The 24,546-nt window shown below is 43.0% G+C and overlaps 1 protein-coding gene across 3 annotated transcripts in view; it reads right to left on the bottom strand.

Annotated features, from left to right (window-relative positions):
* Positions 1-24,546, bottom strand: part of dph6 (diphthamine biosynthesis 6) — a 206,038-nt gene that overhangs the window by 101,021 nt on the left and 80,471 nt on the right. For all 3 annotated transcript variants that reach the window (XM_060934602.1, XM_060934603.1, XM_060934601.1), the window contains exons 6-8: positions 14,871-14,932; positions 12,943-13,037; positions 12,773-12,866 (exon numbers count right to left, since the gene is read on the bottom strand). In XM_060934602.1, coding sequence (XP_060790585.1) covers positions 12,773-12,866; positions 12,943-13,037; positions 14,871-14,932 — 251 coding nt within the window. The remainder of the gene's footprint in view (positions 1-12,772; positions 12,867-12,942; positions 13,038-14,870; positions 14,933-24,546) is intronic.

Below are 24,546 nucleotides of genomic sequence, written 5' to 3' on the forward strand. Positions count from 1 at the left end.
TGGCGGAGGAAGATGATCCATCCGGGCAGTTCTTCCCGTCCAGGGCGGCCTCGGCAGAGCTGGACTACAGCCACCTTACATCACGGCAGCAGCAGGAGTTGCGGGCAGTTATTCCAGAGGGTCTGTTTCAGGACTGGCCGGGCCGGACGTCTCTGGTGGAGCACGATGTCCCGCTGAGGGACTCCATGCCAGTGAGGCAGCGGATGTACCGCGTTCCTGAGCGCCTGCGGCCGGTTCTCCAGGAGGAGTTGGCCATGATGCAGCGCCTGGGGGTCATCGAGCGGTCAAGCAGCAGTTGGAGTAGTCCGGTTGTCCTGGTCCCTAAAAAGGATGGGACCCTCCGCTTCTGTGTCGACTTTCGTCAGGTGAATGCGCAGTCACAGTTTGATGCCTACCCCATGCCGAGGCTGGAGGACCTCATTGAGCGGCTGGGGAAGGCTCGGTACATCACCACGGTGGATTTATGTAAGGGTTACTGGCAGGTGCCAATGGCTGAAGGAGCTAAGCCATATACTGCCTTTAGAACCCCTCAGGGACTGTTCCAATTTACGGTAATGCCCTTTGGTCTCCAAGGGGCACCGGCCACTTTCCAGAGGCTAATGGACCAGGTCCTGGAGGGCACGGGGGCCTTTGCAGCAGCCTATCTGGATGATATTGTCATTTATAGTGCCACCTGGGAGCAGCACTTGGAACACTTGCGGGAGGTGCTGCATCGGTTGCACCAGGCGGGCCTCACCATCCAGCCCAAGAAGTGTGCTCTTGCCCAGCAGGAGGTGCACTATCTGGGGCACGTTTTGGGCAGTGGGGTGATTCGTCCGCAGAAGGATAAAGTGGACGCCATCCGTGACTGCACCACACCGCAGACCAAGAAGGATGTACGCTCGTTCCTGGGTCTGGCGGGATGGTACCGGCGATTCATCCCCAACTTCGCTGCTCGAGCTGCACCTCTCACGGACCTGACTAGGAAGTCGGGATCGAACTTTGTGCCATGGGAGGAGAGGCACGAGCGGGCGTTCATGGATTTGAAAGGGGCACTGCTCTGCGAACCTGTCCTGCAGAGTCCGGACTTTAATAAGCACTTTACAGTGCAGACTGATGCCTCTGGGGTAGGGCTTGGGGCAGTCCTGCTTCAGGGGGAGGCAGAGGATCAGAGACCTGTGGCTTATATAAGCCGAAAGCTTTTTCCACGTGAGACCCGGTATTCGGTGGTGGAGTTGGAGTGCCTGGCGGTCAAGTGGGCGTTGGACACATTCAAATACTATTTGCTGGGCAGGGAGTTCACTCTGGAAACTGACCACAGGGCTCTGCAGTGGTTGGGGAAGATGAAGGACTCCAATGCACGGGTGACCAGGTAGTTTTTGGCTTTGCAACCATTTAGGTTTGAGGTGAAGTACAGGGCCGGCAAGTTAAACCCTGTTGCGGACTTTCTGTCTCGTCACCCTGGTGCCGAGCCATCAGAGGGGGAAGGAAATGTAAAAAGTATGAACACTTTTTAAACCTGTGCACAACATGTGGACTTTGTGTCAATGTATTGGCCATGGCTTGTCTATGTCTTTTGTTTTGTTTGCGTATTGTCCCTGTTTTACTTACACTACATTACCCAGAATGCACCACACTGTTAGTTACATCGGCATGCTAATTGCATGTATCTCCATTGAACTGGTAGTGGCATATATCCGGTGAGTTTTGATCATTAGCGGCACACATTACAAATCATAAACACAGTTACCTTACCGTTTAAATGCAGTTTAATTCAAACATCCTAACGAACAGTAAGATAACTTCTGATTCTGCTTCATTTTCCATTCCGTTGTTGATATTGGTTTCTTCACAACTCACACACTTGCATTCATTAGCACTGATGTCTCCCTGGTCCGTCTGACATGGATTCCCCGTAGGAAGCGCGCGCCTCGGGTGAGCAATGTTTTTAAGTTCCACCTTGGGCTAGGGAAAGTTTACCGGTTGTAGGGGTGAGTGTTGTGTCTTTTGTGATGTTTGTGTCATTTATGTTAATTGTGGGGATGGGAAATGTATGTAGGTATAGTGGTAGATGTTTGTTATGCATTTTAATGGTGAATGGAATGTTGACATTTTTAATCTTCACTGTCAATGTTGATTTGTTTTGGTTTGTACTTTTGTGGTGAATGGATTTATTTACTCATTTACACTGTTTCTCATTGGTGGCTGGGTTTAGGAGGTAAGTTGGCCAATTATAGGATTATTATTTTTCCTATCCTTGTCAATTATTGTATTACTGTGCATTGTATTTCAGCCAATCATAGCACTCCGTATATTGTGGGCTCAGCCAATCAGAGGGTAATTGGTGGGATATTTAAAGGGCTGTATTTTTTTTTTGTGGTAGTTAGTTTTGATAGGCTCTGATGGAGGTGAGACCCTTGTAATGCAGAATTGAGAACTGTGAACTGTAAGCACTGTTGTTGCAGCTTGTTGTGAGGTTGCCTTCCAGTTCTAGGTGTGTTTATTTAGTTATGCCTATGATGGCTCGTTTGGTTTTATTTTGAAAGTCTTTTGTTTGTATTTTGACTACTTTTCCGTATTGTAAAATAAATCACATTTATTTACTTTTAAAATCTTCGTTCTCGTTGAACTCATTTGGTGGTGATGCTTAGTGGAAGTGGGACAGCACCGGTACCCTTTCACACCTCCATTTGTACATAATCTGTCTGACTGTGGATTGGTGGAGTCCAAAGTCTTTAGAGATGGTTTTGTAACCTTGTCCAGCCTCATGAGCATCAACAATGCTTTTTCTGAGGTCCTCAGAAATCTCCTTTGTTCGTGCCATGATACACTTCCACAAACATGTGTTGTGAAGATCAGACTTCGATAGATCCCTGTTCTTTAAATAAAACCGGGTGCCCACTCACACCTGATTGTCATTCCATTGATTGAAAACACCTGACTCTAATTTCACCTTCAAATTAACTGCTAATCCTAGAGGTTCACATACTTTTGCCACTCACAGATATGTAATATTGGATCATTTTCCTCAATAAATAAATAAATGACCAAGTATAATATTTTGGTCTCATTTGTTTAACTGGGTTCTCTTTATCTACTTTTAGGACTTGTGTGAAAATCCGATGATGTTTTAGGTCATATTTATGCAGAAATATAGAAAATTCTAAAGGGTTCACAAACTTTCAAGCACCACTGTACATACAACACACACCACTCATACTTTTAGTAAAAGATCAATTCCAAAATGAAAACAACAACAACAACATTCCATAATGTTATTTTGAGACAATCGATCTCACCATGGAGTTAATCAGGTCAGCTCCCTCTGGAGGGCCTGATGGAGCGTGTAACACTACTAAACTCACTTGTTTACACCGCCTATAAGGATACTACAGTCCCAGGTGCAGGACATGAGACAGGATGGCCAAATCCGGCCCTAGCAGAACGTTGGATTTAGTTTTGGACAATCTTTAGTGCTTGAAAACTTTAAAGTGTTATCGAATACAACCTGAGCATTATATAAAGAATAAAACGCAATGTGGTGCACTGTTACAGCGAAATAACACTGGGGAACAATTTGAAAAAAATTTTCTGTTGAGTTAGATTTTTATGCTGATTAAAACTAAAATTGGCATGCTGATTCCAAAATTGCAGTCAGTTTTTTTTTCTAGCACGTTAAGTTTTTTTCTTCCAGATAAGCAAAATTCCACTGTAGGAAGACTATTTGAAGGTTATGGAAGAACGTTATCAGGGTAGATGGGATGTACATATGATGGCTGACTATTGTTGGAGCATCAAATGCAATAGTCCTCAAGTTGAACACTCCAGAAAGAGCTATAAACGTAAATTTTCACCTTAACTACTTCTACTTCCACAGGCGGCATGGTGGTTAGCACGGTCGCCTCACAGCAAGAAGGTTCCGGATTCGAACCCAGCGGCCGGCGAGGGCCTTTCTGTGTGGAGTTTGCATGTTCTCCCCGTGTCTGCATGGGTTTCTTCCGGGTGCTCCGGTTTCCTCCACAGTCCAAAGACATGCAGTTAGGTTAACGTGGGGTGGCCTTGGGCTGAGGTGCCCTTGAGCAAGGTACCTGACCCCTGACTGCTCCCCGGGCGCTGTAGTGTGGCTGCCCACTGTTCTGGAAGTGTGTGCGTGTGTTCACTGCTTCAGATGGGTTAAATGCAGAGGATGAATTTCACTGTGCTTGAAGTGTGCATGTGACGAATAAAGGTTTCTTCTTCTTCTTACACACAATTATAATTACAGTAGCCATATCCTTTGTAAAAACATCTCATCTCATCTCATTATCTCTAGCCGCTTCATCCTTCTACAGGGTCGCAGGCAAGCTGGAGCCTATCCCAGCTGACTACGGGCGAAAGGCGGGGTACACCCTGGACAAGTCGCCAGGTCATCACAGGGCTGACACATAGACACACAACCATTCACACTCACATTCACACCTACGGTCAATTTAGCCCATGTTTACATTAGACCGTATCAGCGGATCATCAGATTAACGTTTTTAAAACGATTAGTGTGCACACAGCAACGCCAATACACGATTCGCATGCACATAGCAACGCCAATACACGGATACGCTCGGCTCCGCAGGCATCCTGCGCTCCAAATCACTCCGCCGTGAACAGCGAGTGCCCTCTGGAGGGTGCACACTCCGGCCCTGCGCAGGTCACAGAGCGCGCGAGTGAAGTGCACAAGCAGTGATTCGGGACTGAGCCGCTGTGCGTGTGATCCCAGCGCATATCACTTACCACTTGCAAGTGGAAGGATGGCAAGCCTAAAGACAATCATAACTACACAATGGGCAGTATTTGCATCAGTATTTGCAGTATTTTCATACTTTTATACTCTTTAATGAAAGGTGATACAAGGCGGAAGTCCGCGCCGTTTTTCAGCAGTCGCGTCACATGACCAACGCCAGCGAATCAGGAAGGTGGATGTCACAGTGACGTTGTCCAATGACGACGCCAGGTAGAGCTCAGCACAGCGTATCTGCGTATCCGCGTATTCTCAATGTTTACACAGCACCGGACCAGACATGATCTGGATTGAATACGTGGACCCTGGCGGATTCCCGTTTCCCGGCGTTTCCAGGCGGTTTAATGTAAACGGACAGTGCATCCACGAAGAAAACGAGACAGATACGGTCTAATGTAAACTTAGCCTTAGAGTCACCAGTTAACCTAACCTGCATGTCTTTGGACTGTGGGGGAAACCGGAGCACCCGGAGGAAACCCACGCGGACACGGGGAGAACATGCAAACTCCGCACAGAAAGGCCCTCGCCGGCCCCGGGGCTCGAACCCAGACCTTCTTGCTGTGAGGCGACAGCGCTAACCACTACACCACCGTGCCGCCTAGGTATTTTCTTGTAACTACAAATTTGTTTGAAATCTTTTGTTAAAAATATGGGCGTGTACCTGCATGAGGGTGAAGCTTATTTCATTCCTTCTTGAGAATGGAACTGTTTTGTCGAGTCAGGTTTTGGCTAAACTGACATTTTTCTATCGCTGTACCAGCGTTGTGTGTTCATACAGTTCATATGTTACAAGTTCTAATCATAAATAACAAGAGTGCTCTGAGAGCACAATATCCCCCGCTGGCAACTACGTCATAACTCTGGTAAAACGCGACCGAATTGAACGAAATTGTAATATGCATATTACTGACATATAACAAAGAATCCTGCCAAGTTTCGTGAAATTCCTCCAAAAATTGTGAGAGGAGTTGAATTCAGAAGGTGAGCGCCCTTCGTGGGATGGAAGGACGGACGGACACCAGTACACTACCGTTCAAAAGTTTGGGGCCACTTTGAAATGTCCTTATTTATTTTTGAAAGAAAATTTTCAATGAAGATCACTTTAAACTAATCAGAAATCCACTCTATCCATTGCTAATGTGGTAAATGACTATTCTAGCTGCAAATGTCTGGTTTTCGGTGCAATATCTACATAGGTGTATAGAGGCCCATTTCCAGCAACTCTCACTCCAGTGTTCTAATGGTACAATGTGTTTGCTCATTGCCTCAGAAGGCTAATGGATGATTAGAAAACCCTTGTACAATCATGTTAGCACAGCTGAAAACAGTTGAGCTCTTTAGAGAAGCTATAAAACTGACCTTCCTTTGAGCAGATTGAGTTTCTGGAGCATCGCATTTGTGGGGTCGATTAAATGCTCAAAATGGCCAGAAAAATGTCTTGACTATATTTTCTATTCATTTTACAACTTATGGTGGTAAATAAAAGTGTGACTTTTCATGGAAAACACAAAATTGTCTGGGTGACCCCAAACTTTTGAACGGTAGTGTATCTGTGACAAACTGAGAAACTAATGTTGTGGTAAGACGGTATAGTAAATGCTCTCTAATGCAATATGAATGTGACGCTACCTGCAAAGAATTTCACACAATCTACAAAAGCTGAAAACTCGTCCCAAGTCTCCCTGCTCTCCCCTATCTAACTTTCATAGCCTATTAGAAAACAATATTTCGCATTACTTGAATCATATAATGAATAGTTTGTATGACAACTCAATGGTTGCAGATGAACATGGTCTCAAGTGAAGAATTGGTCTACAAAATGAATGTTTTCTCACTTTATACCACAACTCATGTCATGCAGTGTTGGGCAGCAAGTAGCAAAGTTTCTCTCCATTATCTTGTGAGAAGTTTACCTACCGGTATTTTTCTGACCTAGTAGCGCTGATAAACGATTGTATAAGAAGTCCTACTGAATGCTTGATAAGTAGACAATAATAAATAATTAGGTGTATTTTTCGGCGCGCGCACTATGACTCAAAATAATAGTACCGGCAAGAAATAAGTTACTTTCACCCTCAATAATAATTCCCGATATTTCACTCCAATGATGTCACTCCCAGTGTTTTCCCGCTGACTTGACATGCGTTGTCGAATTTAACTTGCAAGTTTTTTGTGGATGTGTCCATATCATATAAAGAACATTACATGGTGGTGTGATGAAGTTTATCTTTTCACCACGGGTGGCGTAGTGGTTAGCGCTGTCGCCTCACAGCAAGAAGGTCCGGGTTCGAGCCCCGTGGCCGGCGAGGGCCTTTCTGTGTGGAGTTTGCATGTTCTCTCCGTGTCCGCGTGGGTTTCCTCCGGGTGCTCCGGTTTCCCCCACAGTCCAAAGACATGCAGGTTAGGTTAACTGGTGACTCTAAATTGAGCGTAGGTGTGAATGTGAGTGTGAATGGTTGTCTGTGTCTATGTGTCAGCCCTGTGATGACCTGGCGACTTGTCCAGGGTGTACCCCGCCTTTCGCCCGTAGTCAGCTGGGATAGGCTCCAGCTTGCCTGCGACCCTGTAGAACAGGATAAAGCGGCTAGAGATAATGGCTGGATGGATGCCACTGAATTAGAAGCTGTGCCCAAACTTTTGACTGGTACTGTCGGCAGTTTGTGAGACATGGAAGAGAAGGCATGAAGGGGGGAAAAAAAAAATAGCGTGTGCCTCTGGAGTTAGTTCTCATTAGCGCCTGAAAGTGTTTCTCTCCTTTCTATGCAGTGGGCTTTGAACAACTTCTCACACATGCATAAAAGCACCAGCTGTGGATTTTTAGTTTGCTGCATGTTTAAAAGTAAGGACAAGATGCAAATATGACTACTGTAATACTTCAAAAATTTTGATTGTACTAAAATGATAGATTTTTCGAAGAAAACATTATTTTCATCACCTATCAAATATACTGTGTATGTTTCTTGAACTGAGATTTGATAACTGTTCAGACCATTCAATCTGGAAAGGCTGCCACTAAAAATGTACTAAAATTGAGCACGACATTCAAATTAATTGCTGCAATAACTGCACCTTTTAGGGCCCACAGCACCGATAAATCTAACTATACCTACTGTATACCTGAATTTAGTTCCAGTCTGGAGCAGAAACACCACAACTATAATCCTGACTATAATATCGGTTCGTCCTGCTACTCAGGGAAATACATGCATGCAACTTAGGAATAATCATGGAAGTTTTTTCCAAGTAGTAGCACATTATTCCGGGTCATACTGTACAGCTTGGAGTTCAAAACAACCCATGTACACATTCCGGTGGTTGATATAATACGGCTAGGTCACGGACTATGGAAATAATAATAATAATAATAATACGATGCAAAATACAGAGTGGTTACAGATTTTAATACGGATGCTAATAGTTGACGGATTGGTCACGGACGTTTCAGTATATTACAGACTGGTTACTGATTTCATACAAATGATGCGTCACGGATAAAAAATTAACAAGAAGTCTAAAACAAATGTTTGGACTGCTGAAGTTCATAATTTAAATATCTTGCTTGCATTTATATGTTTACTTTATGAATTTACTATTGATATTTCATCTCATCTCATCTCATCTCATTATCTCTAGCCGCTTTATCCTGTCCTACAGGGTCGCAGGCAAGCTGGAGCCTATCCCAGCTGACTACGGGCGAAAGGCGGGGTACACCCTGGACAAGTCGCCAGGTCATCGCAGGGCTGACACATAGACACAGACAACCATTCACACTCACATTCACACCTACGGTCAATTTAGAGTCACCAGTTAACCTAACCTGCATGTCTTTGGACTGTGGGGGAAACCGGAGCACCCGGAGGAAACCCACGCGGACACAGGGAGAACATACAAACTCCACACAGAAAGGCCCTCGCCGGCCACGGGGCTCGAACCCAGACCTTCTTGCTGTGAGGCGACAGCGCTAACCACTACACCACCGTGCCACCCCCTATTGATATTTCACGAAAAAAATCACATATCCGTGAATAAATGATCCGTGTTTTGTATTATTTATTTTTTTATTTTTTGTGACTCCGTATTCTGTGACTTCATGATGCAATAAGGATGTACAAAGATGCCCGGGGAAAACAGTACATGCTCAAACAACGTCACATGTAAACAATTACCTGATTGGTCAGATGTTTTATCGGGTCAGGTCCAGGCCTGGAAAAATCGCTCCAGAAGCGATCTCACGGATACGGATAAACCCAGACCTGGGCTATAGGTATCGTTATTGGTCTGGTGTGAGCACCAAGCACATAAACTGCAGGGGACTGATTTATTTATAGTTATTGTTATAATTATCGGTATTGTGGGACCGGGCCTTTAGAGTGGCAAAGATTAAATTATACAGTATGAAGCATCTAGGGGGGCGGCACGGTGGTGTAGTGGTTAGCGCTGTCGCCTCACAGCAAGAAGGTCCTGGGTTCGAGCCCCGTGGCTGGCGAGGGCCTTTCTGTGTGGAGTTTGCATGTTCTCCCCGTGTCCGCGTGGGTTTCCTCCGGGTGCTCCGGTTTCCCCCACAGTCCAAAGACATGCAGGTTAGGTTAACTGGTGACTCTAAATTGAGCGTAGGTGTGAATGTGAGTGTGAATGGTTGTCTGTGTCTATGTGTCAGCCCTGTGATGACCTGGCGACTTGTCCAGGGTGTACCCCGCCTTTCACCCGTAGTCAGCTGGGATAGGCTCCAGCTTGCCTGTGACCCTGTAGAAGGATAAAAGCAGCTAGAGATAATGAGATGAGATGAGAAGCATCTAGGATCTCAAACATTTTGAATCCAGGGACCTGTTTAAAGGAGAACTGAAGGCAAATTTTTTTGTCATCAAAATTCTATTTCTCTCATTTTATTAAATATCGGAATGCATTTTTGATCGCTATTTTGTCGCTGCTATAGCAAGTTATGAGTGTTTGAAATATGCTCTGTAATATATCAGTCCATATGTCAAAGCGATGGCCGTAAACGAGATTCGTTGAGACCTGTGCGAGACATCGTAGGACGGAAGTAAAACGCACAGCGGAAATCAAAGTGAACAACATCTGCCAACATTGTCAAAAGACGCGCGCGCCCTCTTTCGAATGCTGATGTAATCAAGCCGGAAGTTTTGTTTGTTTTGATAGCGATCAGGAAAGTTTGAAAAAAGTAGGCAGCTTATAAGGAGCAACATAGCTGTGAGACCACTCTTCTACGTGTCCAAAACGACATCTTGGAAGCTATTGATAATAGACAGTGCGTCGTTCTACTTTTGCTTGATTTATCGGCTGCATTTGACACTGTCGACCATTCCATCTTGCTACGCAGACTTCAGCTTAGATTTGGAATAAATGGGAAAGCACTAACACGGCTCCGTTCGTACCTTACTGACCGCACCCAATCTGTTCAGATAAATAGGATTAATTCTACAGCTCGCCCTCTGTGCTAAGGAGTTTCACAAGGGAGTGTGCTCGGGCGGATATTATATCTGTTATATACGTCTCCGCTGGGTGATTTGATAAGGAAACATAACACGTCGTTTCACCTATATGCCGATGATATACAACTCTACACTGCGTTCGGATGTGATGATGACATCGATCTGTCCCCAGTTACAAGTCGTATAGAGAACTGCTTGATAGATATTACAAGTTGGATGGCCGCAAATAAATTGAAACTGAATACGGACAAGACGGAACTTCTTGTGTTTTGCTCCAAATTTAGGTTTTCGCCATTGTTTCCTTGCATTACCGTTGGAACTGACATTATCTATCCAACAAGCAAGACGTGTAACGTCGGTGTCACCTTCAATGGTACATTAACAATGTCTCATCATATAAACAATGTTGTAAAGGGAGCTTTTTATCATCTCAGAAACATTGCTAAAATAAGAAAGTATATCAGTGCTAGCATAGCTGAAATTTTAATTCATCCTTTTGTGAGCTCAAAGCTAGATTTTTGTAATTGGCTTTTATTTGGTCTCCCGAAATATCAAATATGTAAATTGCAAAATGTACAAAATGCAGCTGCCCGGGTTGTAGCATGCTTGCGTAAATCGGATCATATTAGTGAGACTCTGAAGGAACTCCATCGGTTACCAGTTCAGGAAAGAATTATTTTCAAAATTAATCTAATGTCTTTCAAAGTTATTAATAACTTAGCGCCCGTATACTTACAAGAACTGTTGAATCGCTACGAACCCAAGAGGCGTAGCCTCCGGTCTTCATCTGACAAATGGCAACTTCAAACAAAGGACTATAATCTAAAAACATATGGCTACAGGGCGTTTTCTTTCATTGCCCCGAGACTTTGGAATGATTTGACACAAGAAATTCAAAACACTGGCTCTGTAGATAATTCTAAATGTAAACTTAAGACTTATCTTTTTAAACAAGCATCTCATCTCATCTCATCTCATCTCATTATCTCTAGCCGCTTTATCCTGTTCCACAGGGTCGCAGGCAAGCTGGAGCCCATCCCAGCTGACTACGGGCGAAAGCCGGGGTACACCCTGGACAAGTCGCCAGGTCATCACAGGGCTGACACATAGACACAGACAACCATTCACACTCACATTCACACCTACGGTCAATTTAGAGTCACCAGTTAACCTAACCTGCATGTCTTTGGACTGTGGGGGAAACCGGAGCACCCGGAGGAAACCCACGCGGACACGGGGAGAACATGCAAACTCCACACAGAAAGGCCCTCGCCGGCCACGGGGCTCGAACCCAGACCTTCTTGCTGTGAGGCGACAGCGCTAACCACTACACCACCGTGCCGCCCTTAAACAAGCATATAATTTATAATTTTTTAATCTAGTTTTTACATCGCAATTTTGTTAAATTTTATATTTCTATATTTTTAGCTTTTTTGAGACAATGTAATTAGTATTTTTTTCCTTCATATTGTAAAGTGCTTAGCACAGAAATGAATAAGCGCTCTATTAAGTGTGATATTATTATTATTATTATTATTATTATTATTATTATTATTATGAGATCTTATATAGGCAGTAATCGTCATTTAAACTCATTTTTGTGCAACATTTCATTTGGAAAACAGTTTTCAAAATGGCGGCATTGACACCCAGCTGACACTTCACGTTTCGAAGTCTTGCACAATTCTCGTGAAGATTGAGCGGATAAGCGACGCCTGCCGTTGACCAAACGAACTAAATTCAACATGGCGAAAAACGGAACAGGCCGATAAGTACAATATTTAATTGCCAATACGAGTCATGATATAAGGTTACTAAAACCGAAAACATAATTGAATAACACGTTAATTAAGAAATAAAGCAAGTTTAAAAATGACTTCAGTTCTCCTTTAACTGTAAAATATACCCCAAGGGCCATTCAAGACAGATGCTCAAATCTAACTATTCAAACATTAGGCACGTTTAAATCATGTCTACAATAACACTGGAGTTATTTATTGGAGCCCAAGTGTTTTTCATCTCATCTCATCTCATCTCATTATCTCTAGCCGCTTTATCCTTCTACAGGGTCGCAGGCAAGCTGGAGCCTATCCCAGCTGACTACGGGCGAAAGGCGGGGTACACCCTGGACAAGTCGCCAGGTCATCACAGGGCTCCAAAGAGTTTTTATTCCAGAAATTTCAAGATAGTCCTCGCTGAAGAACCAAAAATCCAACTCCTATAAGCCAAACCATAACCCTAACCCATGAGAAGCTTGACAACGCAGAACACCGCACTTAACACCACCCTTATCCAGCCACAAACACACTTCCTGGATTTTGAGTCGACTCTGCCTGAGTAGGAGGAGCTTGATCAGGTCTGACTCCACCCCACGGACTTTAGGTTCTACAGCGAAGACGTTAGGTTCAAGGTCAGGATTCAACCCGTTTAATTTAAGTGTCCGATCAAATAGGCTAATGACTATAGAGAACTCAGTAACGTAAGAATTGCGAGTTGTGATTTCTACAGCTGCAAGAAAAAAATTTTATAGGCCCCACTTTGAGAGCCACTCGTGTAAGGCATCACTCACGGTAAGTTTGTCTTCTGTGTGCATCTGTGTAAAGCGCAGGTACGCGACTGGGGCGAAGGCATCGTCTGAATGGATAACCGTCTCCATTGCATCACTGCAACGACATGCACATTAACACAAAGCTGAATGCACAGTTCTGTAATCTAAAGAGCTCTGTCAGCGCAACTCACATGACTATCCTTTTCTTGAAGAGAGGGCAGTCAGTGGTGAAGGTCTCGTACTCGCCGCCTTCGCCACAGATATGCACTCCGTACTTCTCTGAAAGCTGTTAGAAATACAGTGGAGTCAAGATATCAAGTAAGAAAATCAACTCGAATCGGGATGTGAGCGCAGCCAACGCAGGCCATTCTGTGTAAAATAAAGGGACGATAAGCATCGTTTTGGGATGGTTATGTAAATATACAACCCCGAGTCCAAAAAAGTTGGGACAAAGAACAAATTGTAAATAAAAACGGAATGCAATGATGTGGAAGTTTCAAAATTCCATATTTTATTCAGAATAGAACATAGATGACATATCAAATGTTTAAACTGAGAAAATGTATCATTTAAAGAGAAAAATTAGGTGATTTTAAATTTTATGACAACAACACATCTCAAAAAAGTTGGGACAAGGCCATGTTTACCACTGTGAGACATCCCCTTTTCTCTTTACAACAGTCTGTAAACGTCTGGGGACTGAGGAGACAAGTTGCTCAAGTTTAGGGATAGGAATGTTAACCCATTCTTGTCTAATGTAGGATTCTAGTTGCTCAACTGTCTTAGGTCTTTTTTGTCGTATCTTCCGTTTTATGATGCGCCAAATGTTTTCTATGGGTGAAAGATCTGGACTGCAGGCTGGCCAGTTCAGTACCCGGACCCTTCTTCTACGCAGCCATGATGCTGTAATTGATGCAGTATGTGGTTTGGCATTGTCATGTTGGAAAATGCAAGGTCTTCCCTGAAAGAGACGTCGTCTGGATGGGAGCATATGTTGCTCTAGAACCTGGATATACCTTTCAGCATTGATGGTGTCTTTCCAGATGTGTAAGCTGCCCATGCCACATGCACTAATGCAACCCCATACCATCAGAGATGCAGGCTTCTGAACTGAGCGCTGATAACAACTTGGGTCGTCCTTCTCCTCTTTAGTCCGAATGACACGGCGTCCCTGATTTCCATAAAGAACTTCACATTTTGATTCGTCTGACCACAGAACAGTTTTCCACTTTGCCACAGTCCATTTTAAATGAGCCTTGGCCCAGAGAAGACGTCTGCGCTTCTGGATCATGTTTAGATACGGCTTCTCCTTTGAACTATAGAGTTTTAGCTGGCAACGGCGGATGGCACGGTGAATTGTGTTCACAGATAATGTTTTCTGGAAATATTCCTGAGCCCATTTTGTGATTTCCAATACAGAAGCATGCCTGTATGTGATGCAGTGCCGTCTAAGGGCCCGAAGATCACGGGCACCCAGTATGGTTTTCCGGCCTTGACCCTTACGCACAGAGATTCTTCCAGATTCTCTGAATCTTTTGATGATATTATGCACTGTAGATGATGATATGTTCAAACTCTTTGCAATTTTACACTGTCGAACTCCTTTCTGATATTGCTCCACTATTTGTCGGCGCAGAATTAGGGGGATTGGTGATCCTCTTCCCATCTTTACTTCTGAGAGCCGCTGCCACTCCAAGATGCTCTTTTTATACCCAGTCATGTTAATGACCTATTGCCAATTGACCTAATGAGTTGCAATTTGGTCCTCCAGCTGTTCCTTTTTTGTACCTTTAACTTTTCCAGCCTCTTATTGCCCCTGTCCCAACTTTTTTGAGATGTGTTGCTGTCATGAAATTTCAAATGAGCCAATATTTGGCATGAAATTTCAAAATGTCTCACTTTCGACATTTGATATGTTGTCTATGTTCTATTGTGAATACAATATCAGTTTTTGAGATTTGTAAATTATTGCATTCCGTATTTATTTACAATTTGTACTTTGTCCCAACTTTTTTGGAATCGGGGTTGTATATATATATATATATATATATATATATATATATATATATATATATATATATATATATATATATATGAGTGTGTGTGTACAGGCGCTGACCTGATGCAGATAGGGTTCCATCTCGACCAGAGTTTTTCCTAAATGTGTTCCAGGATTCAGACCTGCCAAGACACAGATCACAGACAAAGCACAGTGATTGAAAATGACAGCAAAAAAAAGCGCTTGTGTTGACTCTGTCTGTCTCTCACTCTCCTGGCCTCTCTCTACAACACCCTCTGATACACAAAACACACACACACTCATGCATACACTACTTGGCTCCAGCTACTATTTATTTGACTTTGCAAATTGTGTAGACAGATCTCTCAGGGTAAGGTTAACGGCTTTCAATCTCTCTGAGGAGTGGAGTGCTGCCCGGTTCCTCTGTGAGCGTAACCGGGGAGAGATCCTGTTTATTTGTATTCCCCCCCCCAAATATGACACAGCGATCACACATGTGCTCAATAAACAGCAGAACAGCAGAGACAGAATGATCAGTGCACTGACAGGCTTAAATACTTCTAAAATGAAATCATGAACGTTCTCGGCTCCTCTCTTATCCGGTTGAACCAGCAGCTTTTCATCCAACGGGCTCATAAAGTCCGAGTGTTAACATGATGCTGTGGCGTTAAATTAGAACCAGTGACGATCTGTTCTTTAACGGAGATGCTCTGTCTAGCTCATGTGTTCAGCATGCAACCATCCCGCCTGGTTCTCATCTCCCTTTCTGTTGTAAACAAGTCCTCTGGACTGATAAACAAACACATGCGCTTCACGCCAGTACCTACTGCCCAGGAAACCACAGCCCAGCTCAAGCACTGCCATCAAAGCACAAACAGCTATGTAAAACATCTACACACTAACAAACCCGCACGTATTCTTGTACTTCTATCTTTGTGGGGACGCTCATTGATGTAATGGATTTGCGGTTATTGAGCACAAATAGTACTTTTAGTACAAATCCAAAGCCTTTTAGCACAAGTCTCTCAAGTTCTTTAGCACAAGATCCAAGAACGCTTAATCTTTATTATAAATACTTACTAGGGTGCATCAGTTGCCCTCACTTTCATAAAATCTGATGCATTTTTGTTCGGGTGTTCCTTTTCACCAATAAAGACATCCTGTAAAATTTTTTGACCATATTCAAAAGTCTAATGGTGGCACCATGAGGTTCATTTTTTGCCAAAAAACGCTTATTTTATGTTTTCGCGTAAGGTTTGAATCACAATGTTGGACTCCATTTATTGATTTCTTGTGACCCAGAGATCATGTGAAGAACCTTTGCAAGGGATTGAGAGGCATTAATGTGATTCATAATACATTTGTATTGTTTAAAAGTAGTTGAACAATGATTCAATGAACAGCTAAAACTCAAACTGTGCTTGATAATATATTTAGAATCTCATCTCATTATCTGTAGCCGCTTTATCCTGTTCTACAGGGTCGCAGGCAAGCTGGAGCCTATCCCAGCTGACTACGGGCGAAAGGCGGGGTACACCCTGGACAAGTCGCCAGGTCATCACAGGGCTGACACATAGACACAGACAACCATTCACACTCACATTCACACCTACGGTCAATTTAGAGTCACCAGTTAACCTAACCTGCATGTCTTTGGACTGTGGGGGAAACCGGAGCACCCGGAGGAAACCCACGCGGACACGGGGAGAACATGCAAACTCCGCACAGAAAGGCCCTCGCCGGCCACGGGGCTCGAACCCGGACCTTCTTGCTGTGAGGCAACAGCGCTAATCACTACACCACCGTGCCGCCCTATATTTAGAATATGTACTAAAAATGTGTATCTAAGATATTTGGTATACTCTATAAGGTGCCATAATGTTTCATGAAAAGTGATCGAAATTTTGTCATAAAAGTCATAAAATAGCAGCTTTTTCCATAACTTTGAGCTCCTGGTGCCACCATTAAACTTTTGAATTTTGTCGAAATATTTCACCCAGTGTGTTTTCTTACCAAAAGGAACATAAAAACAAAAATGCATCATGATCGGAGGAACTTTTCATTTTTAGGGGGCAACTGATGCACCCTAGTACTTACAGATCATGTTTGAAGACGTTTGATGGATTAGTGGAAGTTTCTTTCGTTTGTTTACAGATTGCAACTGTTGGTTACTACGGAGGCTTGATTCCCAAATTGGAATTGGTCCTTTTTCGGTGAAAGACTTTGTACCCTGTAAAACATTCCAAATTGGTTTAACTTGGAAATGCAAGTGAACTCAATCTGACGATTATTTTTGTTTCAACTCAGAAAACGTCTCAATTAGTCAAGACAACGAAGTAATTCAAGTCTAACCTTTGAAAACTTGCACGGATTCGTTCAAATTAAAACACTTTTCAGAGCTCATTGAGTGAAAGAGAAAAAGTAAGTGGACATAACTAAACAAGGCTGAAATGTTTTACCAGTGTAGCTTTATTAGTCAAATACACAAGAAAACAGTAATATATGATATCAAATGGACTTTTAATAATTTGAGGACGTTTTTAGGAATAGATTTCACTCTTAGTCAGTAAAACACATCAACAGACGTAACCCCCCGGTTAATTAATTCGACAAACGCGTAATTATTGACAGTCGGTTGAATTTGTGGTATGACCAGAAGTGACTGAAGTTATCTATGAAGGTGGCCACAATTCAAGGTTTGTTACGGCTTAACTACAAAGACACCAAAGAAACGGATTTTCAGTTCACGTTTCAGGGATCAACAACTGATCCTTAAAGCAGATACGCAGAACCTTTATTTTTAAATAACTTTCTGAGTGGATAGTATCTCCATCCTTGACTCTTGCATGCTGCATAAATGGGAATAAAAAATATATATTTTTGAGAATTGAAATCGACCGCAAAGTTGGCATTCGAGCTGCCCCGCTGAGCCAGCCAGCCCTGAGCACGTGACGTCACTGCAGGAACCGGTTTTAAGGCCGAGGCCTTTTACAGCTACGGTATGGACCAAAGTCATATAAATAAAAATTTATGGTGAAAGTAAGAAATACCGTTACCGACTTGCTCAACTAAGGCAGCTGGGCCATAGAAGGTTCACGCTGCACGCTGCATGCTGCACGCTACACGTTCACGTGAAGAACCGGACCCTGGGCCATTAAACTTCATGCTTGGATGTTCACGTGTTGCGTCTGTTCTACTTTGACCGAGTAACCAACAATATGGACTCTTCGGATGACGACGATTGCCTCATTCTGCTTTTACTGAGACAGAGGAAGAGAAAAAGGAACAGAATTTGGAGCCGAGAACACTTCCTTCTGAGAGAAACCCGTGGTGAATTTCACCGAACATTCTATAATCTGCTTGACAATCCCGATGAAGAACTATTTTTCAATTATACCATTCAATTATATTTTTTCTGAAGTTTTCCCCTGAAAGCATAGAGTTATCTCCCTAGACCCGTTCTGATTGGCTGGCGCGGCGGTGACCGCATGCATTGACTGGAATTTCCATCTTCACGCCTAGAAAAAAGTGTGCATGTTCATTTCACGCTTCACGCGTGAAGTGTGCAGCGTGCAACGTGAACGCCGTTCTATGGCCCAGAGCAAGTCATGCTACGTTTGTCCACTTTTCTTTACACGCGTGTAGCGTGTAGTGTGCAGCATGCAGCGTGCAGCGTGAACCTTCTATGGCCCAGCTGCCTAAGACTGATTTGACTTCAGTGATTGTGGGTTGACTCTCATTAAAACAGGATAGGTGTTATAACTTATGCAACATACATGTACACGCATGCATTTTCACTGATAAAACGTAAAAGGCTAATTAAATAATCAGATGAACTGAGACAATCACATTCTGAAGCAAATTACCGTATTGGCCCGAATATAAGACGACCCTGAATGTAAGACGACCCCCCCTTTTCCAAGTTCATCTTTGGGGAAAAAGTTTTTTGAAGACCAAATGTTCATTCATATAAAGCGTATTTATTTCAAAATTCTGTTTAAAATTAGAGGCTTTTGTTTTTCACATTTAAATAGAGGTCATTTCAGTCTCATTTCCGTGAACACTTTTCATAGAAGTAAAAAAAGAGGCTAAACTGCAGGCTACTAGACAAGCCAAATTAAAACATTTAAATTGCATTAATTCAACAAATTTGTCAGGTTTAGATTGAAAGTTTATAAACTTCAGAATGTCAATGCATTAACTTCCCATAGCCTACGGGTATATGGAATAAATTTGCAGAACAGTGCAAATGCTTTAAACAATGCATTAAACAATACATTAAGGTTTACAATAATAAACAACTGAAACAATGGAAAGGGTAGTTTGCTAAATTACAGCTACTCAGCACAGAGATCCGCAGCCTCACTTTGCTCACTCTCACTGTCCTCACTTTCACTTTCGTTTTTGGCGGCATTTTGTCTAGTCCGCGAATTTAAGACGACCCCCCTTTTTAAGAGCTATTTTTTACAACAAAAACACCATCTTATATTCGAGCCAATACGGTAAATAATCTTATACCGGTAACTTAAACACACAATACAAGTTACATGTATTAATCTAAACGCAGGTAAACAACGTGTTGTTTTTGTTGTTTTGTATCCAAATGAGAGTCGGAGCTTACCCGTCTGTGTTCTCGCTTCTTGAAGGCCGATCTTGTGGCCGATTGTTTTGAAACAATCTGACTTTCAGTTGTTTGTTCAGTTCTCCGTTCATTCGCTTCTTCCACATAAGGGAGAGATGGCAGCGATATCCAGTTTAGAAATCAGACAGCTGCTCCACTCATTCTCTCCATACTGTATAGTTTTAGCAACAACCGTGGCGAGGTCACTGCCCGAGCGATGATGTCACGTCCTGTTTTGTCCCGGGTTTTACCAACAACTCTCGGCTCACGCTCCAGGAGGACTGGTGCAACTGAACTCACTTTAAAAAAATAAAATAAATGCTTTCCTTTAATTGTTGGTACTGCACCCTCTTTCAATACGGGCTTATAGCCAACGCTCCTCAACAGATCAGAGGTCTCGTACGAGTCCTCAATAAAATGTGCAGAGCAGAGGAGAGACCACTTCATAGCCGCCCAATGTGTCCGTGAATTTCTCGCAAAACACGTCCAAATCTTTGCAGTTTGAACATTTTTGGGCCGTGAATGCAACGTAAATCCACCTTCTGTCGTGTTGCTGCACCCACCAGCAACACATCTACGTGGCATGGCGATAAATTAGCTCAAAATGGAGGATCGGAGTTGCAGTCAGCTCTGTGTTTTAGGCTACATCCACACGGCAGCAAGATTTTTTTTTTAAATATCGCGTCCACATGGGCAACGGATCAGTTACATTTCAGGTCCATATGGCAACGCAACACTTGCTGAAAACGATGCAATACACATGCCACACCTCTACGTGCACTGTAAGACGGTTCCATCGGAGACACCAGAACAATAGAATAAGTAGACACATGCGCATAAACCCCTTCTTCTGTAGCTTTAGCCACATAAAGTTTTGATTATTAATCAGTAGCGTAAAATGAAAGACGCGGAAAGAGGAATGAATGGGGGTAGATGGAGAGAGAGAGGAATGAATAGGGGTAGATGGAAGCCGGTACGCCAACATTCTGAGATCCTCCAGAATTCTTTAATGGTCCAGAATAAATTGAATGCTACACGTTGATGGATTACTTTGTTCTTCTACGCCCTTTTTGAGGAATGTATTGTCGGACTTAAACCAACATCTGAAGAGGTGAGATTGCTCCTTTTTTTTTTCCTATGTTTGCTGGCGGGATTGTTTTTGTTTTTGGAAAGCGCACGGGCGGTGCGCGGTTTGGTACTGCTTCCGCAGTGTTTGGACTAAAGACTCTGTCCTAAGGGCTATTCTCTCACTCTCTCTCTCTCACACTTTGCACCATTACACAATAAATATTCACAGTAAAAATATTTTGTAAGCGCGTTTCATGAACCAAGTTATAGGATTTGTTGACAACTTGCATCGAGTTCGTTACACTTCTACCCGGCGTGAAGCACTGACAGTCATGTGGTTGTGACATCATCGTAAACAAATCCGTTCTACTCATCCAGACGACTTCGCAACGGCGCCATTGCCAGATTTTTCCACTCTGGAACCCGTTCTCAAAAGATTTCGTTTTGGGGCACCCAAAACGCCGGTGCCGTGTGGACGCCAGGCCGAAACGATAAAAATGTTATCAGATTCACCTGAATCCATTGCCGTGTGGACAGGGCCTTAGTATAGCGGAAATGGCGATGAGACCAATAGACTTCCTGTTGTGACGTTATGGACATCAAGATCATTCACTCAGCCCGCTACCTATATCAAAAAGTCAAAGTCAAAGTCCTTCCCGCGCCTACAGTACCTGGTATTCCTAGGCAGTCTCCCACTCAAGTACTAACCAGGCCCAACTCTGATGGTGGCGCATCGGGCGGCGCCGATCTCCGTTTCCGTAGCCCTCAGCCTCTCGCCTATTACATAGCTAGGGTTATAGTGGGGGGCTAGTCCTCTGGTAACCACGAGAGTTTAACTCCCCATGCACATCTATATTGCAGCGTGCCTTGCCAGATGGTAGTAGGTACCATTTTTATAATGGTCTTTGGTATGACCCGACCGTGAATAGAACTCACAATCTCCCGATCGAGAGGCGGACACACTACCACTAGGCCACTAGTCGGCTACCTATATGAATCACTTTAATCGTAAAAATTACTATATTAGATTTACTGTTAGCACTTAAAACTATTCCTGTGCCATTCTTGAGGTCTCAAGGCATTTATAAACGAAAGTAAGGCCATGGCTCTGCGTATCTGCTTTAACATGCACAACAGCAGAAATTCCGGCTTCCAATCCCTAAGCAATCATAATAAACCCCTTCCTATATCAAGATGAGTATTTTTTTTTTCGATTATTGTGACCATAATCCAGAGTTGTGCTAAAGAACATAGAGTTGTGTTTATAGACTTTGGATTTGTGCTAAAAGACTTTTCTGCTAAACAACTGGATACCGACATAATGCATTGTCTAGCCCCTTACCGTAACCTTAACCATTACAACTAAATGCCTAACTCCAACCCTTACCCTAACCCAATTCAAACCTGAATGTATTCTGGTCCTCAATATGTAGCAAGTACAAGTAGACACACACACACACACACAACGGTACAATGCCTTGTCCTTACAAGTTACAAAGAAAGCTTAGAGTATACCCAGTACTGTGCAAAAGTCTTAAACACATGTAAAGAAATGCTGTAGACCAAAAATGGCTGAAAATAATGAAATGTTTCAACATTAAAGCTGTACCGCCTTTCATATTTTTAAAGTGTCGGTCATAAAAAGAATTTTCCCCAACACCGAATTATTTTTGTTTAGTGGACTAACAGCTACTAAATTCGAATCACAGACTTCCAATTTGTAGTTTAAAAAAAAAAAAAATAGAACAATTAATGAATTTAGAGCCACATGGCCCGAAATTCTCCACTATTTTTTCCTTCTTCATCATGACCCAATACAAGATACTACGTCATGTATCACACGGTGGGCTTTCCCTATTCACGCAAGGCATTGTGGGATACAAATTTGAAACAGGAGAGAAAAATGACGGATGTGAGTGTGCGAATGAAACGTCAAAGACCGACTACAGTAATGGAAAGTGAGAAGAAAAGACGTTATGTTATATGCGAAGGAAAGGAAACGCAGGACCAAACTAATAAATATCGGCAGTCAGCGAGCACCTCGGTGTGATCAACTGTTCGTTTAGCGACAGAATGATGGAACTGTCAGTTAGTGCAAGGTCAAAGGTAAACCTGCGCAGGCGCACACACACGGACTTCATCTGTCTGCTTGACTGCGCAAAGCGAGCAATGTCATGCATATTATTTGCTTTAATCCCCTCAAATTAAATAACTTCCCAGCCACAGAATGGCCTGTTTTGTTTTTTTTGTGAGATATTACAGAAATAAACATATATCACAATGACCACATTTCAGAGGGAACTAAATTTCGCTGATTTTATGAAATTGAAAGGCCGTCTCGGTTTAAAAAAAAAAAACTATAAACAGTAAGCCATAATAAATGAAACAAAGTCAATATTTGGTGTGAGATGACACTTTGCGTTAAAAATAAAAAAATAAATAAATAAATAGTAGTCTCAGGTCCGGTTTTATGCGGAAATGAGCTGTAGGTTTTACTGAGCGTCTTACAGAACCAGCCACGGTTCTTCTGGACACTTTGACTGTCACACTCGCTTCTTCATTTTGCCCCAAACCCAGCAGCCTTCATTATGCTTTCTTTTTTCATCTGAAAAGTGCTCTCTTATGTAATATGCTGCTCAGATACAAACATTTTTTTTCTGTAACCTTTAATTTTCTGCTGGAAAATGAACCAAGTGTTTGGAGCTCGAAAATGTTTTTTGTAATGTTTTGACCCGACGAACAGTCACAAAACAGAAATCTCATCTCATCTCATTATCTCTAGCCGCTTTATCCTTCTACAGGATCGCAGGCAAGCTGGAGCCTATCCCAGCTGACTACGGGCGAAAGGCGGGGTACACCCTGGACAAGTCGCCAGGTCATCACAGGGCTGACACATAGACACAGACAACCATTCACACTCACATTCACACCTACGCTCAATTTAGAGTCACCAGTTAACCTAACCTGCATGTCTTTGGACTGTGGGGGAAACCGGAGCACCCGGAGGAAACCCACGTGGACACGGGGAGAACATACAAACTCCACACAGAAAGGCCCTCGCCGGCCACGGGGCTCGAACCCGGACCTTCTTGCTGTGAGGCGACAGCGCTAACCACTACACCACCGTGCCGCCCCAAAACAGAAATCTATAACAAAGAAAAAAAAAAGATAGGGTGCCTAAGACTTTTGCACAGTGCTGTATATATGGCACACTTCTGCCTCAAACACATTTATATCAAGCTCTTAGTAAAACTGTGTGTAAATGTTTTAACAGCTCACACCAAACTAAAACGTCTCATCAGATTTTCGAAAAAAAAAAAAAAAACCTGACTATAAATATCTCTGGATGCTGGACATTATAGTAAACGGAAGTGCAGAGAGGGAGATGATCACGTTTCTTTGCTGCGAGGTCAGACCGCAGGCTCTGGGGAAATGCTCGCATTAGGCGGGGAGTTTCCAATGATGAAACTTCTAAGACTTTGAAATGCTGCAGAGCTACAGGAAAACAGCCAAGCGCCAACAGGGGAAAAGGACGAGGGTCCTCGAACATACCCCTGAGGCACTCCGCTCGTAATTAGTATGAGAATATCTAATCTCCTCTTCCTCTCTCATCTTAACCCCGCACAAAGGTAATAAGGGGAACACCATTAAAATTCAATAACCTTTTTAATTAGACATGCCCTTTTAACAGGTTTTGATGATTGGCTTCATTTTGCTACGCGGGGTGGCTTTTTTAATATGTTCATTAAGATCGTTCCCTTAAATAAAACATGATGCGCGATTCAATGATATTCGGTGCTACTAATGCGATTTAAAAGGCATTTAAATACAGGCTGAAGTAATTGACAGTAATGCAGTTGAACAGATAACACAAGCACGCGGATTTTCCCAAGAGGCTTCCAATTCTTGATATCCTCACCCAGTGGTCTCAAACCGCAACTCATTTTGCACTTTAAGACTTTTTTAGTGTTTATCCGTTAACACAACTTCCTGCACGATGCTACCCAGCTAACTGTTATATGATCAACAGCTGCAAATCACTATGTCCGTAATATCTAACGCCGAGTTCATGACAAAGTGAAAACT

The sequence above is a fragment of the Neoarius graeffei genome, chromosome 11 (assembly GCF_027579695.1).
Source record: "Neoarius graeffei isolate fNeoGra1 chromosome 11, fNeoGra1.pri, whole genome shotgun sequence".
Taxonomy (NCBI): domain Eukaryota; kingdom Metazoa; phylum Chordata; class Actinopteri; order Siluriformes; family Ariidae; genus Neoarius; species Neoarius graeffei.